The sequence below is a fragment of the Neovison vison genome, chromosome 4 (assembly GCF_020171115.1).
Source record: "Neovison vison isolate M4711 chromosome 4, ASM_NN_V1, whole genome shotgun sequence".
Classification (NCBI taxonomy): Eukaryota; Metazoa; Chordata; class Mammalia; order Carnivora; family Mustelidae; genus Neogale; species Neogale vison.
Genome location: NC_058094.1, coordinates 195,158,584 through 195,176,384, shown reverse-complemented (window position 1 = coordinate 195,176,384; position 17,801 = coordinate 195,158,584). Strand labels below are relative to the sequence as shown.

Genomic DNA, 17,801 nt, shown 5'->3' with positions numbered 1-17,801 from the left:
GCTGCTGGGAACTCTGTAAACAAGGTATCAGGCCAATAGTCCCAAGGAGCTTTATGGCTCCAGGTTTCATAAAGTCAACCTTAGTTCCTTAAAGCTGTCTGGTCATATCTGAGTCTATGCATGTCTTTTTCAATTATGACATTCCAGTCAAAGCCTTGGTAAAATAACCAGTTTCCATGCTGTCCTGTTACAAAGAGAACAGATTCTTATTGAACTTATGCAAATGACTGATTGCCATGGAAGAAAGAATACTTACTGAGACCTTTTGGTTTCAGAGGGTTTAGATTAGAGAGAAAAGTTGAATGCCTTGAGCACTTTTACATCTCTGTGAGTTACAGATAACTTAAGAAAAAGTATCCCTAGTCTGGAAGAGCAAACATTAGAGAACCAGCAATGTCTAAAACAAGACAAAACATTAAGAGACATAACACTATAATCTTGTAGTTCATTTAATCCCATGTTACTAAATCTGGTGAATGCACCTTTAGTTAGTTCTGGAAATTCTTACCCATTTCAGTTTTAGGATTTTCAAGTATATCAAATATCTGTATTTGTCCTGGAAGTCCTTTATATAAATCTCCTTGAAGATAAAACTCATTTTACAAAAGAATTAAAACAATTACAAATGACAAAACTCGGAATGGATATGGTTAGAGCTGATGAGACAAGAGTTTACAATTTAGCTGGCAAGGAAATCAGGTTACTTCTGTGACATATAACATTTCTGTAATTATAATATCAAGCGATGATCTTTTAAAACATTTAAAACTTTAGGAAATGTATAGAATCTCTAGAATAATTATAGCATTTTCCCAAATGTAACCCAAGGTTTATCATTGGTTTAAATCTTGTCAACAATTGCTAAAATCTTAGAAAGTTTTAAAGCACATGCCTAAATATAATTAGGGATGTTAAACACGTGATAAAACAAAACATAGAGACTGGGTTTTCTGGGCTGGCAAAGAGAAAAACCATTTACATTCTCTTATCTGATCAATTAATCTAAGAAAACTTTGTCTTTTTAAACAAAGAAAATCAGCTTTTTTTTTTTTTTTTTTTTTTTATACCAGTGTCTTTTCCCTTCATAAACCTTCTACAACTTTCCTTTGCATTCAGGTTTTATCCCAAGCCATTTCCTTCCAAACAACCATCTCATTTAGGACAAAATTATCTTCCCTTACCTTCAACAAAATGTATTCCCATTCCTTAAATCTTTCTTACATATCTCCTACTTTCCTACATACAGTTTCCCTTTATTTCCATCAGTCTTAGTTACACTAAGCAGAATTTTGTATTGTTAGAAACACCTTTAGTTATTAGCCATTTGTGAACTGTTACAACAGAATTCTTCAGGTGGCAAATTTATGAATCAGTTAAGTGGAAAACAAGTTTACCAGCAGATTTAAATACTCTTAGTTTCTTTGCAGTTAAGAAGTCAAAAGCACAAATCTACATCCAGTAATTAATGACTTAGCATTTTATCCTGTTTGGTTAAGATATAGATGTCCACAATTCAATTCCGTTTGTCATCCAAGTAAAACTTTAAAACTTTCAGGTTACCAAAGACTTTGAAAGCTACTTCAGCAATTACCCATTAAAACTTTGAGACAGACAATTAACCATCAGTTTAGTCATTTCTTTGCTAACATATTTTAACAAGTAACACAAGCTTATTTGACCTTCAGTAAACTTCCAAGTTTCACATTTACTACTGTTAACTTAAAAGACAGGTCTTATCTTAATTAAACCAACAAACTTAACTTAGTTCCAATAGTGATTTACATTCCACCTGGGCCCACTCCACTTTGAATGTTTACCTGAGACATGCATGGGAAGATCTGGAGTGGGGGTTTTAGGTCCAGGGGGTGCTCTTTTTGCTCCTTGACAGTGGAGAGAGGAGCCATGGTGCATGATCTAGAGGCTAGTCATGCAGGCTGCACGCACGTTGGTGCAGAAACACGATAAGGGGGAAACAGAGGAAAACAAAGTGCTGCCAGGAGGCAGAGAAAGGATTCCCGGTTTTGGAGCTCATAAGCCCCAACAGAGGAGCAGATGCCATGCTTTCCCACCAGCAAGGGGGGAGGGGTTAAGCAGTCCAAGTCGGGCCAGAGAACACAGGGAAACTTCCCCGAAACAAAGAGAGTTTCGGCAGCTGCTTGGGAATATTCCTTATGGTCTCTGTCTCGAGTTAGACCAACCCCAGTTGGTTCCAGTTATAGCCATTAACATGGGAAGTGAGTGAGGGAGAAACCCCCACATCTATTAGGAGAAACTGAGAATCTCTCCAGTGACCTAAAGTGAGACTTAAGGGGGTGGTAAGTGTTTGCCCCATTTTAGAGTCAAAGAAAACACCAAGGACAATAAGTAAGACACACAAAACAGTTAACAAGAAGGACGCTGCGCGATTTCGGTACAAAAACGAAAGCAAAAACTCAAGCGGAGATCCCGGGGGTCCGGATTCCCCCTCTCCAACCAAGGCCACGTATCTCTCTGATACAGGCTGAGCTCCAAATGCCCCGCTGCCCCGGGGCCCAAATGTCCCGAAGGACCCAAATGTCCCGCCCGGCGGGACTACAAACGCCTCTGGAACGTCTTCCAGGGCTGCGAGGGAGAAGTCCGAGCCCGTCAGCTCCTTCTGGCCCTCACCAAATACAAATGGATCCGATCGAACCCCAAACCAAAACCAAACGCGTGCGTGAAATTACAAGTAACAGATCCAAACACCACCACAGACACAACGCGAAATCACAAGTAACAGGTCCAACTACAACCACAAACACAATGAATATAGCGCTGGCCAGCTTACCTCCTGACAGTGGGTCGGTGGTCCCTGGGTGGGGGTCTCACATCCCGGACGAGCCCCCAAATGAAAGATCCCCCCGGGGCTCCAAGCACCCCGGAATGGACCCCTTCTCAGGAGGAGACCCCCGGACCCAAAAACCAAGCAGAGTCCACTGATCAGATGCAAACAGCACGAGGTTTATTGAGTTGACACAGGTACCTGCGGGCGATCAAGTCTTAGGAAGACTCGCGCGCCAGCCCTTTGTTCAGGGCCTTTTTATGGGGTTTGGGGAAGCGAAAACATACGTATAGAAGCAGAAACATAGTTACAAGGTTCTTATTGGCTGGTTTGAATGTAAGGCATACTTGGTGTTTGTAGATTGGCTTTGAAGGACCCCGGCGAGCGAAGAGAAAGGTGGGGAGGGGGAGTGAGGAGGGGGAGTTGGACCTTATTACTCAGCAGAGAAACATCCTGCCTACGTGACTAGGCCCACGTACCTAGGCGACCCCCCTTGCCTACATGACTATGCACATAAGGTATCCTGTTTAAACAGGAGACCAGTATCACCCCCTAAAAGCCAAGTGGTTACAGAAGGGCAAGAGAGCGGTTAAACAATTAACTGGGGGAAGGGTCTAACAGGGGAAGGGCGAAGCCAAACGATTACAGAAAAGCCAAGAAGCAGTTAGTTAATCAATGGCTGGGGGGGGTGTCTATATGCGGAGTCTTTCACCACTACAATGAAGAATTGTATGGATAAAATGAATTTTCATTTATTTTTATTTTTAATAAAAGCAAGGAAAGAAAGATGCATACTTGGTCCAATTTGGAGCCTACTGCACTGATCTTAGGAAGAGAGGCTAATGTTTTGTTGAGGGAGCAGCCACAGGGGAGGGGCTGAGAACAGTTGGGTTGTTTTCCTCCTACTTCTCTGCTATTCCTGCACTATCTTCTTAACTGGTTTCTCTTGCTCTTCTGATGCCTTAATGTTCATTCATTCTTCAAGTCTCAGGCGTTGGCTTCTCCTAATTCTCCTTCTTAGAGAATTCTTGTGTTTCCATTCCAGCTCCATCAGTGTGGCCCCCGGGGTTCCATTATAAGCAGAAAAGTCCTCTATGTCTGGCCCCAACTTTTCACATTCCAATTCAAGACTGACTAGCACTTACAAATGATGCCATGTGAATGGCTGTCACCTCATGTTCATTTGCTAAAATTAAACTTATCTTCCCGTCAAAACTGAATGCCTCATCTGATTTCTCTTTGTCTGTGTGTGTGTGTGTATGCATGCGTGTGTCTGTTAGTGTGTGTGTGTGCCAGCCAAACTTGAATTTGTTCTATTCCCATAACCAGGCAATAATGTTGACCTCCCTTTGTTCTTTCTCATCACAGTTCTTTCTGTTGACTGTTTTATCACTCTAGTACTCATGCCCGGGCTTATTTTTCATAAATTCAAATATTTTAGAATTGCAAATCTCTGGCTTTCATCTGCTGTCAAGAAGAAAAAAAATGGGAGTGGGGGTATGAACTTACTCAGGGTTTTTCACCTGTATTAATTAGACCCCCAGGCTCCACAGAGCTGCCTTTGCAGCTGCCAAATCAAACAATAGAAGCCCAACAGAATATGGCTCCAGCCCCCAGGCCCACTTTTCCCAGAGCAGCTCCACTATTATCTGTTTGTAGGTTACTTTCAAGCATGATCTCATCTGGAAAACAAAAAAACAAAAAACAAAAAACAAAAAACAAACCTTGTATCATTAAAAAACAAAAAACAAACCTTGTATCAAACCTTAAGAAAAATAAGTTTGAAAAACCACTGTTAGGTGATGTTTTAAGATCTTCAACTCTAAAATTCAAATCCTATGGAATCTGGTAATGTAATTATTAAGATAGTATGAAAGAAATTCCTCATTTAGGAATTAGGAATGAAAGAAATTCCTCGTTTGGGTTTCTACTTCTATGCACCTTTAGACAATTTCTGGCTCTGGCAACCTGGAGAATTTGAACGAATTGAGGGTAAATACAGGAATTATTGTGAGTTTCCCAACAGTCCGCAGGATAACATGGTAAGCCTCTGTGAGTCCACAGCATCTGTGATAAAGTAGGGGTATATCCCCAAGACCACACTTTCTGAAGCCCTTAGGATCCCAGACTCCTTCCCAAACTGAAGCACCTCATGATGATATGCTTTTCCAGCGCACTTTGTATTTCATCTGCACACGAAAATAGGGAGTTTCCGGGCTCCCGGTCCATGGAGATTTGACCATTTTGGCTCTATCTTTTTGTTTCCAGCCTTTTTGCAACAGTAAATAAATAAACAAATAGATTTTAACAAGTACTGCCCTGAAGCGTGAAACAGGCTGGTTTGGCCATCAAGGTGCAGGAGGTGAAATGCACTAAGTGGGCTCTGTGACTGAGGTCTAGAAAGCAGCTACTGAGCAAACTGTGCTGGGGTGGGGGGTCGGGGTGGCCTGCCATACGAACATATGCGTATATACCCAAGTTAGATGGTTATGTTGGTAGGCATCAATCCAGAGCTTTTTTGACTTTTTACTAAAACACCATTTTGAACTTAGTCTGTGAGTAGGACCAAAAATTCAGTCCATCTCTTTACTAAATGTCAGTGTATGTATGATCTTCTGTAGTAAAGACTCATTACAAAACCCCAGCAAGAATCTCACCTATTCAATGCCAGATGGCACAAAAACAAATCATTTATAGAGTGGATTACAAGTAGGCTGTATACAAAAGTGCTGTCTCCACATGATTCCTAGTCTTTCAACCAAGTGCCAAGGGTTTATGTGCTTAATTCCCATTAGAATTTAGGCGAATTAACAGTGCATGAATGAAAAAATATATATATCCTTAACTGAAAAGTAAAAATCTTGAAGACACCCCTTCAAGGTAAAAGGTCAAATTTTGCATGCATTTTTTAAAAGAGCTTTTAAAGTTAAATTTCAGAACTGCTGAGGTTCTAAGTGGGGAGCAGATTAAGCATGTGCTGACTTGGCTTAACAGAAGCTGAATTTTGGAAAGGCTGCATGGTGCAGTGGAATCACTCCCTGAGCTAGGAGTCCACAGACCAATTGGGGTTTAGTCTCTAGTTCAAGATCTTAAAACTTTCTCAGTGAAGAAGGACCAATGTATGTGAAAGTGTTTTTATAGAGTGCTAAGCAGTCAATACTCCTGGACCTGCATACAAGACACATTGGAATGAGTAAATACCTAACTGATAGAGAATTTTAAATTTTATATGATAGAGTTATTGTTTTTAATCAACCAATCAGATTTACTAGGAAAGAAATGCAAGAAACCCATGGTCCCCTCAGAAGAAACCTGCTAGTAAAAAACCTGGAGCTTAAAGAGCTGTGGTTGTCAAGGGATTTAATAAAAGCAGAACAAAATGACAGCAGTCCTAGACCTGCACACAACAATCCCATAATGACTAGAGGAGACACTAAACTAATATGTAATATTGCCAAAAATGTCTGCATTAAGTATTATCACAGGAAGGCAAATTATTTACCTGGTGGCTTATCGCTGGTATTTATCTCTCTATCTTACCCAGACAACCTCTTGCCCAAACAACTAGCAACTAGTTCAGAAAATGTTAGAATCATACCTCTATTCTACAATTTTAATTGGGATTAAGTGATATGAAACCCATAGCCAGAAAATATTTCAAATACTGGAACTCTTGGCATTGGGCCACTTCCACATCTACTTCTTAAGCCTGCTCACCTGCCCATCTCCATGCAGCACAGTGACATTCCAAGAGATGATGGGTAACAGCAAGAAGTATAGATTATCAAGTTTGTAGATGTAAGATATTCTGTATTTGAATCTTTATAAATAAGACTCACATTTGTCATAATGCATGCATACAACAGCACACCTTATGCCCCATGGAAAAGATTAATGATCCCTTAACAATAGCCATGTCAGAAAACAACCACTATCAATCACATACCAATGGCCAATACAGAACGTTATAATTCTATATCCGATAAAGGAGAAAGGCAGTCCTGACCAAGTTCTTCTATGCAGTGAAAGTGTACACACCCAACCCTAGTCATTGCTGCCTTCTGAAAATGAGCTACCACCCTGTCTCAAGTTGTTGGAAGCATTGTTCTGTGTCCCCCTTGTTCCGGAGATTACAAACTCTATCATCAGTTTTGGCCTCTGTTCAAGCTAAGAGGACTTAAAGACTGATTTGGCTCGTATCTTTTTAATTATATTCAATTAGTAAGATGAATCAGCACTATTTTATATAAGAACCTTTTATATTTGGCTCTTACTTAAGCCTGGTAACACAGGGAAAGAAGTATTTTCTAAAAAGAAAACAAAGAAAAAGCAAGAAAGATAATCCTGATTTTTGCCTAACAGTAGTATCATCCTTGTGAAGTCTTTTTCCAGATAAATGGCCAGTTTCTATTTCAACCCCTCTCCTGTCATATATTTGAACACCAGGTTAGGGGCTCAAAGGATAATATATCTTCTCTTGGCTTACAACCTGCATGAGAGACATTATGTTACTAGAAAATGGTTTGAAATTACTGAATAGTAAGGCAAATAAGGAATCATGTAAATGTTAATGTAATAAACCTAAGAAGAAAACAAAATTCCCCCAAATCCAGAGTAATTCCTTGGCCAAGAAAACTTTCTGCCTATAATACAAATAATTATACCAACCTTATTAGATTAAGAAAAACAGAGTACAGTTGGAGCCTGTGTCATTGTTTTTTACTTCTTTTCCTGGTGTATATCCTTCCTTGTATATCTGTTTATCTATATCTATATCTATATCTATATCTATATCTATATCTATCTATATATTTCCTTGTATATATTCTTCTCACAGTGCCCAGCATAGCACTCTTCATGTAATAGGTTCATAAGCTCACATTCAACAAAAATGGGTATATTGTCCTCTGTGTGCTAGGTTCTGTCTGGACACCAGAGAAGAACAGGGCAAAATAAGACAACATTTGTAGTCACATAAGGTTCATATTCCAGTTAAGACTAGAGTTTGCTGAATGAATGAAATAATGTTGCCTCTGGACTAACTCTTAAATCCTTTTTAATGTAAAATCGGGCAGAAAACATCACAAGTTTATTTTTGACAAGTGTCAACCAAGTTAAAGTAGTAAGCACATGTACAAGATATGGGAAGAGAAAATTACAAAGTTTAAAAAAATTAAGAGAAATGAAAGTAGATGGGCTAACAAGAAAATCAGAATGCAGGACTAGACAGTTAATAGGGGAAGCTCTTAAATTAGAGTCTAGGTTAACATTCTTTACTTTCAGCCATATTTTAATTATGCCCATTTGTCAAAAAGCTAAACACTATACAAGTTTAAATAACCATAATCTTCTCATATTATCACAGATCTGGTGTTTATAATAATGGCCTTAATGCACTTACAGATTGAGGCAACCTCTGAATAATCAAAGAAAAAAATGACTTCTGTGTCCTGAGTTTTAAAAATCATATTGCATTTTTATTCTGTGAAAATTTGCAATCCACGTAAAATATATATGACTCTCCATTAACCTGAATATTAAATTAAACTTCCCATTCCTTAATTATTTTACCAACAGTTACTTTGCCTTCCAACCTCTTCTCAGTGCATACACACACACACACACTCACTCACACACCACCCACACACACACACATGCACACCCACTTGGGTCATGCTTTTTTTCATGGTTAAGATTGACTCTATTTAAAAAAAAAAAAAAAAAAAAAAAAGGTAAAGGGGAATGAAATAATTTCAAACATTTTAATAGACCAAGACTTTTGATAAAAACTCTAAAATTTTGCCAGACATTAATAGGGAAACTTGTATTTGCTGTCTTCATTCACAGGATCACATTTGAACAATGTGTAAAAGAAGAGGTGTAAAGACTTCTAGAAGAAGAAGGCATGCTATACTGATTTAAATAACTACCACTTTGTTCTTGGAACATCAAGGGAATCCATTAAAACCTTTATCATCAAGACAGTGCTGTCATTAATAGCAAAATTGTTTCTTAGCCTGACTTTATAAAACTTTACACCCGTGCCCCTCACTTATTAATCCCTGTCTGATTCGCTCTTCTGAAACTGTTCTCTCAAAAGTTACTAATTTCACCAAATTCAATGATACATTCTCATCCCTCTTCCTTTTAAATTTCCTAGATACAACTTACACTTGATGACCACTGCCTCCTTGAAATTCTCTCCTTCCTCAGAGTCTGTGACTCTGGTTGTCCTCCTTCATTTCAGTTTGTTCTATTTCTGGTTCTTCCATTTTCCTTCCTATTTCTTAAATGGAGGCATTCCTTTCATTTTTCAGTTTGCCCAGAGGGAGCGGAACGGGTTTTTGGTTTTGGTTTTGTTTTTAACCTCAGCCTCCTCTTCTCTCAACAATATCTCCCTTGGTAGTGTCATCCAACCCTTATCGTAGGTCTACTGTCATCCATGGGTACTTCCTGAATTTGGGCTTTTTACTTCCAACAGCGTATACATCAATACTGGAATGTTCCACCAGCATTTTACATTCAATATGTCTAAAATTAACTCAGAATCTTATTTACTGAACCAACCCTCTCTTTTTTTACTTTTGCTGCCTCAGTTAATGATGTCTTCTACCTCCCAGTTACTCAAGCTCCAAACCTTAGAGTCAACTCTTACTCTTCCATCTCCCTTGCTTCCCTTATTTAATCACTTGATTTAAAAAAGAAAAAATGTGGCTTCTACTTCCTCTTAACAATCAAATCCATCCCTTTGTTTCTTGTCATCCCAGCCCCTCGGCTTCTATCCAATTACGCTCTCCCTACATTGCTGTCGCTGCCAGCACACGGGTCCTTTCTCTTCATTTTTCATTTCTCATGAGATCTAGCTCAATAACTCCTTCGGAGGAGAACTTCAACAAATATTTGTTAAATGAATTCAATAAAGGAACACGTTTTCAGAGAGAAGGAAATTGTCAACATAAAGGTTAGAGATGGTAAATAACTATATTTTTAAAAGCCTGGATCTTAAATTGAGAGAGAAGTTCTTAGAGATGCTAGCCTTAAAATTAAAAAGTGAATTATATCAACGCTTTGAAACCGGCTTTGTGACAGAGTAGAGAGAAAAATCTAACAAATCAATCTTTTAGCATTTTGGAAAGGAACATGCCAGATTCTTTATCTTTTTAGAACTCATTAAAATTCTGAAGAACTCTCACTATTTGAGGTGTTCACAATTACGGTGATTCCTGGCTCCTAAGGCACAATTTTTTAAACCCAGTGGCAGTTTTTGGGTCTAGAGCATTCTTTCACTTTGTTGTTCCTCAAGCAGGTAGAGCCCTAGAAACTCTCAGTTACTTAGATGTCACAGTGAAAAAGGTTACTTTTTGCAACAGACTAAGGAGTGAAAAACATTATCAAAAATAAATGCATTGGGGAGCTTAGGTGACTCAGTCAGTTAAGCGTCTGCCTTGGGCTCAGGCCATGATTTCAGGGTCCTGGGATCAGGCTCCCTGCTCAGCAGAAAGTCTGCTGCTTCTCCCACTCCTTCTGTCCTTCCCCTCCCGCCCCCCAACACCACCCCTCTGTACAGGCACACTCTTTCTCTCAAATAAATAAAATCCTTTAAAAAAATAAAAATAAATGCAAAATCTCTCTTTCTGTTGGCCACTTGTTCCAGGTTAATGAATTTTTTAAATAAGTTCTTGGAAAATGTTTCCATGTTAGTCCCTGATGAGAGCTTTCTTATCAAAATAACTTCCAGAACATTTATAAAAAGTCTCTTTTTCATACATAGTTTTAGATTTTGTTAAGAATTGAGAATATCAAAGATATGTGTTTTTAAAGTTTTAGAGAAAGCTTAAAGCAGAAGAGACAGCACTTTAAATGAATGACTAAAAGATCTTTTCTTAGAACATTTTCGTCCTAGCCTATCTTTCTCTGCATTTGCCAAGGATTATTTATTTCCTGACACATATTTTTACATAAACAATGCATAGAATGAAAATACTGCATTTACCTATCATGAGATGTGCATCACTTGGCAAAAATCTGATGTGTCTGTCTGATTAATTTTGAAAAGAAGATAATTGCTGCTTTAAATAAAGTTGTATTTATTTATTATAAGAACCATATTAAGCAAATTACACTGGTCTTCCTAATCCACTGATCAATAAAGTTAATGTAATATGCAAAGAACTTGAAAAACTTTAGACTCCTTCAAACCCAGGATGTCCAGTATTTTGCTGTTGTTTGCTTTGTCCCTTTAGTCCTAACCCTACAATCAGTTTTGATAGGTTTGGTGATATAAGGAATCAAAAAGAAATTAGTTAAGATCAAATAAGGTTATAATCTGACCCATTTGAAGCAATACCTTTACATTAACTTAAGGATGGTAATTTTTGTCAGCTATTAAATATATTTTTTTAAAAATTCCTGTTCATTTAAGTTGCAGGCTTCAATGTTTTCTCCAGAAGAGTTAATGAACTGAAGGGAAAATATCTCATTAATTTCTTGAGCCTCCTTGTGAGGCAAGAAAATGACATTCTCATCTAACAGCTGGAAAACTGAAGAACTAGTGAATGTAACTGCACTCAATTGCAAAGGAAAATAATACTCTAATACCCAAGGAAGTAGATATGAAATAATATTGCAGAAACACACATTCCCCTCTTATTTTTTAAGGAATCAATACCTGCATCTTAAAGTATGAGGAGAGTTAAACCCTTGGATCTTGGCCCTATACCTTTTGGCAGAGTAAATTATTGCCTCACAGCCTGGCAGTGCAGTCACCCTTTTAATTTACTTTTAAGTAGTTTTTCCCTAATCCGTACAACCTAAGATCTGGCCAATCATGAATCCTAAGCAAACTTATTTAAATCAGTTATTCTGTAGATTTTTAAACTGTAAAATTTCAGGAAATAATAACTTTGCAAAGTACATTGAGACCCTAATTGGGAAGTAAAACAGAACAAATTGAATTGATTTGTAGTTTCACAAAAATGAACTTGGAATTTGCAAAACATCATACAGTTTTGAGATCTTCTGAATTAGTTTTGCAAAAAAGTGGAATGTCTCACTTGAATGATATGCCCTCAAGTTACTTCCAGTATTGCTGTAGGATTGATTTTTCTAGGTTAAGGGAATGCAAAAGTTAGGTGCTTTGTATGTATTCTTTTTCATTTTTTTGTTTCTGTTTTTTTAAACAAATAATTATCTTTTACATGGGTTTAGGATATCCCAAAACAAATCAGGAATACGGAACATCATTTCACTATTACCAACATAGGGCTTTGTGTAATGACTGTGACACCATGACAGTGAAGTATTCATTTTTAAGCTTTAAACAGACAAAGCTTTACCTCAGTGTGTCCAATAGAAATACAATATGTAAATTAACCCATATTATCTGTATGCTGATTGGTTTGAGTTCGCCCGAATGTCACAATCTCACCACCCAGCAATGAGGTATTTTACTGCTGTCTGGAGATCAAATTATTACTGTAGAGAAGATCTTTATTTTTTCTGTTTCATTAACAGATTATTATAAAGCAATAAGCATGCAGGAGGAGAAGCAGACGTTTTACATTGGGAGCTAATGAAAGCATGTCTGCTTGTTTTTTGGAGATGGGGAGTTGTTTAAAATCTTATACCACCCCCATAAACAAAACTCTTCGGAAATGGTAAAATAAGGAAATGCATGATTCCAGAGGCATCCCTAAGCACCCAGTTGTCAGGCTATGTGGTGTCTTGTGATATCATCGGACCTTTTGGATGGGTGTAAGTTTTATGAATTCGTTATATTCCTAGTATTTTTCTTCCGTGAAAACAGAGGGGGAGGGAAAGGAAACTCACACACACAACCGCTTTGACATTACCAATGTATCGGTCAGCTGTACTTGCAAGAAGGAAAGAGAAAGGCTGTTGCTCGGTGGGGTGGAATGCAAGGAATAGTCATTTAAAATTTTTCTAAGCCTGATTCTATAGTCATAGTCGTTAAAGTAAAATGGATGTAAATCATTTTGCAGTTGTCCTCCGAACTTAGCTTCTCCCTAGTTAACATATATTTGCGTGCATTTGAGAATAGAAGATGACTAACAAAGACAAGGCTGCCCTAACCTGCTTTCCCTTTTTCCCCATTGACAAGGTTTTCTTGACGGCACTTTTTAATATATATATATATATATATATATATATATATATATATATATAATTTTTTTTTAATTTAATTTCTTTTTCTTTCTTTCTTTTTCCTCCCCCTTCCCCCACGCCCAGGCTAACCTGCAAATGCAAAGGTCAGCTGAGGAAATCATTAAAAAGGAAATCTAAAAGAAGCTTCCAATGCACTGGACCACCCAAAAGAGAAAGGAAGGAAATGTTCGGGGAAGACTAGGGTTCCGGGAAGCTGAAGAGGGGGCGAGCGCCCCCAACACGGCGGCTTCTTCTGGCGTTGCCCTAAGGGAAGAGGGTGGGCCTGAGGTCCTGAAAAAGCCTTTCCAAGCCCCCACTTCAGTTGTGGGGAGGGAAAAGTTCAGTGGCAGCCAGAAGGGGACAAAAGCCTAATTTTGCCAGTTCAACAGGACAACAGAGTCAATAAACCCTGCCAGCTCTGGAAACGGGTCGAGGCTCCTGTTGGCTCCACAGAGGCTGAAGCAGCCCTCGCCGCCGCCCTCGTCGCTGCCGCCGCCGCCGCCGCCGCCGCCGCCTGCCGCCGCCGCCGCCGCCGCCGCGGCCCCTGCGTTACTGGGGGAGACGGTGCCGCTGCGACAGGGGAGGACGCGGCTGGAGCTCAAGGAGGCTCCAGCGCGCAGGCGCCGCCGAGCCTTGCCTGGATGCTCAGTCAAGGCACTAAGGCAAAAAAAAAATCAGCAATTTATAGAAAGAAGAAGCTATAGTCTGTCGGGATATCCAACACCAACAGGTAGGAGGATATACTCTCGGTTAAGTTTGGGGGGAGGGGGGCGCACAGTGTTGATGAAACTGCAGGTTCACCGGCACCGAGCCCTCCCTGAGGTTTTTTGTTTTTTGTTTTTTTGACAATAAACTGCATAATGGAAGTACATTCAGACAATGCATCTTCAGTAGGGCTTATTGAGAGCTCCATTTCTGGAAAGCGTTGCAAGACTGAGGAATATCAGACTGCGAATCACCGGGAACAGTTCCCTTGCAGCACAGAAGCAATCTCTCTCCCCATCTTCGCGTATGTAATGCATGTCTCTCTCTCCCCTCCCCCTCCTCCACCCCACATTATAAATCCAGGGGTGGCGGATTTCAGGTTTCGTAATGTTGCATGATGTGATCGGTATTTACCCGGCGATGTACTGGTGGGGAAATTAAAATCGTCGAACGCAGTTTTGCCTGGGCTTCCATCGGTATATTCCGGGCTAGTGAGAAGTGGCAAAGGAAACATGCTTCGTGGGAATAACAGAGGAAGCCGATTTTCCTGGTGTGTGGCTCTCAGGCACCCAGGAGACAGTGTGCATTTTGTTTTAAAATGAAGCCACTGGCGATTTGCAACAAAGATTATCAGTGTAAATAGGAAAGGCTTAATTGCCGGAGAAATACAGGTTCATGTTAAATTCATTTGAATCCAGGCAGCCAAGGTCTACAAATGGAAGTGCATTATTCCTCTGGGTGTGTTTCCCTGGCCAATATTTACATTAACCGTTTTTAATAATCATGTGGGTTTAAAAGAGAAAAGATTTACCAAAAATGGGGGGTGGGGTGCGGAGGGAAAGACAAAAGATTAAATCACATCAAATACGGGATAACTTCCTATTAATTTCGGAGTCTAATGTTGAAATTGTGCTTTAAGATGAATCAACAAATACTCTTCTTGCAATATGCAGCATGAATAGTGCCACTTAAGTTAAAAGACATATTTTGCAAGGGCTCTTTGAATCCATATCAGCAGGAAAGCTGCCTGTAAAACACTGACAGATACTAACAGAACTCAGATAATGTAGGCAATCTCATCTCTGTCACCTACCAGCAATCTTGTGGATTCCATTGTAACATTAGTGATTAATTCCTGGATTGGCATATTTTATGACTGTGGAACATTTTATTCCTTCTGTCCTAAAAGTACCCAATCAAATTTACGAAAATATAAGGGCATTTTACAATTCATCTAGTTCAGAAAACTAAACAAGCCAATTTTCTGAAATCTCAAACAAAAATACTTACTAAAGCAAATATTATTATTCAAAATTAAAACTTTATTTGCTTCCCCGTAAATGAACAGCTTTATGTTAGCACTGCCTGACATCATTACTTGTTAACTTAAGAACTGATAGCTCATTTTTTTTCCAGATATTCTGATGGCAAATCAAATGGAAGAAAAGAGGAAGCATGACTGCAGATCACATCAGTTCTCTTTGTGGATTACATTTTCAGTAAAATGTATGGATCTATCTTATCCTTGTTCTTATATCTAGATCATGAGACTTGACTGAGGCTGTATCTTTATCCTCCATCCATCTATGGCGAACTATAGCCATGCAGCTGACAACATTTTGCAAAATCTCTCTCCTCTAACAGCCTTTCTGAAACTGACTTCCTTGGGTTTCATAATAGGAGTCAGCGTGGTGGGCAACCTTCTGATCTCCATTTTGCTAGTGAAAGATAAGACCTTGCATAGAGCACCTTACTACTTCCTGTTGGATCTTTGCTGTTCAGATATCCTCAGATCTGCAATTTGTTTCCCATTCGTATTCAACTCGGTCAAAAATGGCTCTACCTGGACTTATGGGACTCTGACTTGCAAAGTGATTGCCTTTCTGGGGGTTTTGTCCTGTTTCCACACTGCTTTCATGCTCTTCTGCATCAGCGTCACCAGATACTTAGCTATCGCCCATCACCGCTTCTATACAAAGAGGCTGACCTTTTGGACGTGTCTGGCTGTGATCTGCATGGTGTGGACTCTGTCTGTGGCCATGGCATTCCCCCCAGTTTTAGATGTGGGTACTTACTCATTCATTAGGGAGGAAGATCAATGTACCTTCCAACACCGCTCCTTCAGGGCTAATGATTCCTTAGGATTTATGCTGCTCCTTGCTCTCATCCTCCTAGCCACACAGCTTGTCTACCTCAAGCTGATATTTTTTGTCCACGACCGAAGGAAAATGAAGCCAGTCCAGTTTGTAGCAGCAGTAAGCCAGAACTGGACTTTTCATGGCCCTGGAGCCAGTGGCCAGGCAGCCGCCAATTGGCTAGCAGGATTTGGAAGGGGTCCCACACCACCCACCTTGCTGGGCATCCGGCAAAATGCAAACACCACGGGCAGAAGAAGGCTCTTGGTCCTAGATGAGTTCAAAATGGAGAAAAGAATCAGCAGAATGTTCTATATAATGACTTTTCTCTTCCTAACCTTGTGGGGCCCATACCTGGTGGCCTGTTATTGGAGAGTTTTTGCAAGAGGGCCTGTAGTACCAGGGGGATTTCTAACAGCCGCTGTCTGGATGAGTTTTGCCCAAGCAGGAATCAATCCTTTTGTCTGCATTTTCTCCAACAGGGAGCTGAGGCGCTGTTTCAGCACAACCCTCCTTTACTGCAGAAAATCCAGGTTACCAAGGGAACCTTACTGTGTTATATGAAGGAGCATCTGGAAATCTTTAGCCTTGTGAAACACTAACCTTCTCTGCTAAGCAATCGTGGCTTGTAGCCATATTTTGAGAAGAAAATCAAGAATGGGATCAGCGGTTATAAGGATTTGGGCAACATTCTGCAGTATTTGCAATAGTTCACCTATAATCCTATTTTAAATCTCAGAGTGATCCTGCTGACTGCCGGCGAAGGTTTGTAATTAAGAAAGGACTGAACCACTGCCCTAAGTTTCTTTCTGTGGTTGAAAACTAGATAATGAAAGTAGCAGGTGCTAAGTATCAGTGCTAAATGCTGTGTATATCACTACTTATGAAAAAAGAAAAAACATCAAAAAAACAATTAGCATTGGACATCTTAATAAATTAAGTTGACATGAGGTAAATGTGTTGATAAAAACTAATTTTAGAAGTTTGAAGACTTTAAAACATTTCATACTATTATTGTTTTGCAAAAACTAAAATATTTGGGGACTTAAAGTACTGTAAGCCACTAAAGACGTGCCATGAATTATTGGATTATCACACTTAAAAATTCGCCTTGTAAGTTTGGGGGAGCATTCCAAAGCAGTATATTGGTTTCAATTAGAGTTTACTCTTTTTTTTTTTTTTTATTAATACGTTACTATTTCTAAATACCACTTTCCTTACCTACTAGTGAAATTGCTAGCATTGAAGTGTATTAATGTGGTTTTTGTTGATTTGGTATAAAGTTTTTCCAATTCATTTATATTTTACAAATGCTAGATATTGGTCTAGGAGGCAACATTAATGGTACCAAATGGTCACAACTGAGCAGTTCTAATAATGCAGAATAAACACATGTTGCCTTAAAGGGTTATCTAGTATCTTTCATCTTATTTAGCATTGGAGCAAATAGTCAAGGGAAATCGAATCAGTAACTGGTCATGGTCATGCATCTGGAAGTGCATGGACGATCATTTAATACTCTTTTTCCTTTTTCCTCACATGGTTTGAAATTTAAGGTGCACATCACTGGGATAATGAGATTTTCTTCTGAGGTGTGCTTCCCATTCTAGTGTGTTCTAAGAAGCAGGCAGTTGATGTATGTTTATATTTTAAATCAGCTGTCAAGGGGAGACCACAGCCTTAGTAAGACATCCTGCACAATTTGAGAAGTATTTATTCTACTGACGGCACAGTCTTGTTTATACTTTCTGCACATTCAGTGTATTGGTCGTTTAAATTATTTCAGTTTTACCTTGTGAAAGCTTATCATATGATTTCTGGTATTTTAGAAATACATTAGAGTCTGTGAGTCTCATTCTTTAAGATACAGATGTGTGAATTTCAATATAAAGTTGCATTTGCCAAAATTTACCCGTGTAGCCTGTTACTTTTCTTGGAATAAATTTTACTTTTTTGGCAATTAACAATTTCTTTTGACCTGGGAGGCAAGCACAAAC

At 39.1% G+C, this 17,801-nt stretch overlaps 1 protein-coding gene across 4 annotated transcripts; it reads left to right on the top strand.

Annotated features, from left to right (window-relative positions):
* Positions 1-13,606: 13,606 nt before the first annotated feature.
* On the top strand, positions 13,607-17,715 carry GPR85 (G protein-coupled receptor 85). 4 transcript variants are annotated; one of them, XM_044244577.1, is made up of 3 exons: positions 13,607-13,694; positions 13,859-13,973; positions 15,086-17,715. In XM_044244577.1, exon 3 carries the CDS (start codon positions 15,256-15,258, stop codon positions 16,366-16,368), a length of 1,113 nt encoding a protein of 370 aa, XP_044100512.1. In that variant the 5' UTR covers positions 13,607-13,694; positions 13,859-13,973; positions 15,086-15,255; the 3' UTR covers positions 16,369-17,715. The 4 variants fall into 4 exon arrangements, with proteins under 4 accessions (XP_044100512.1, XP_044100511.1, XP_044100513.1 ...); XM_044244576.1 differs by having other exon boundaries at positions 13,856-13,973; XM_044244578.1 differs by lacking the exon at positions 13,859-13,973.
* The last annotated feature ends 86 nt before the right edge of the window (positions 17,716-17,801 follow it).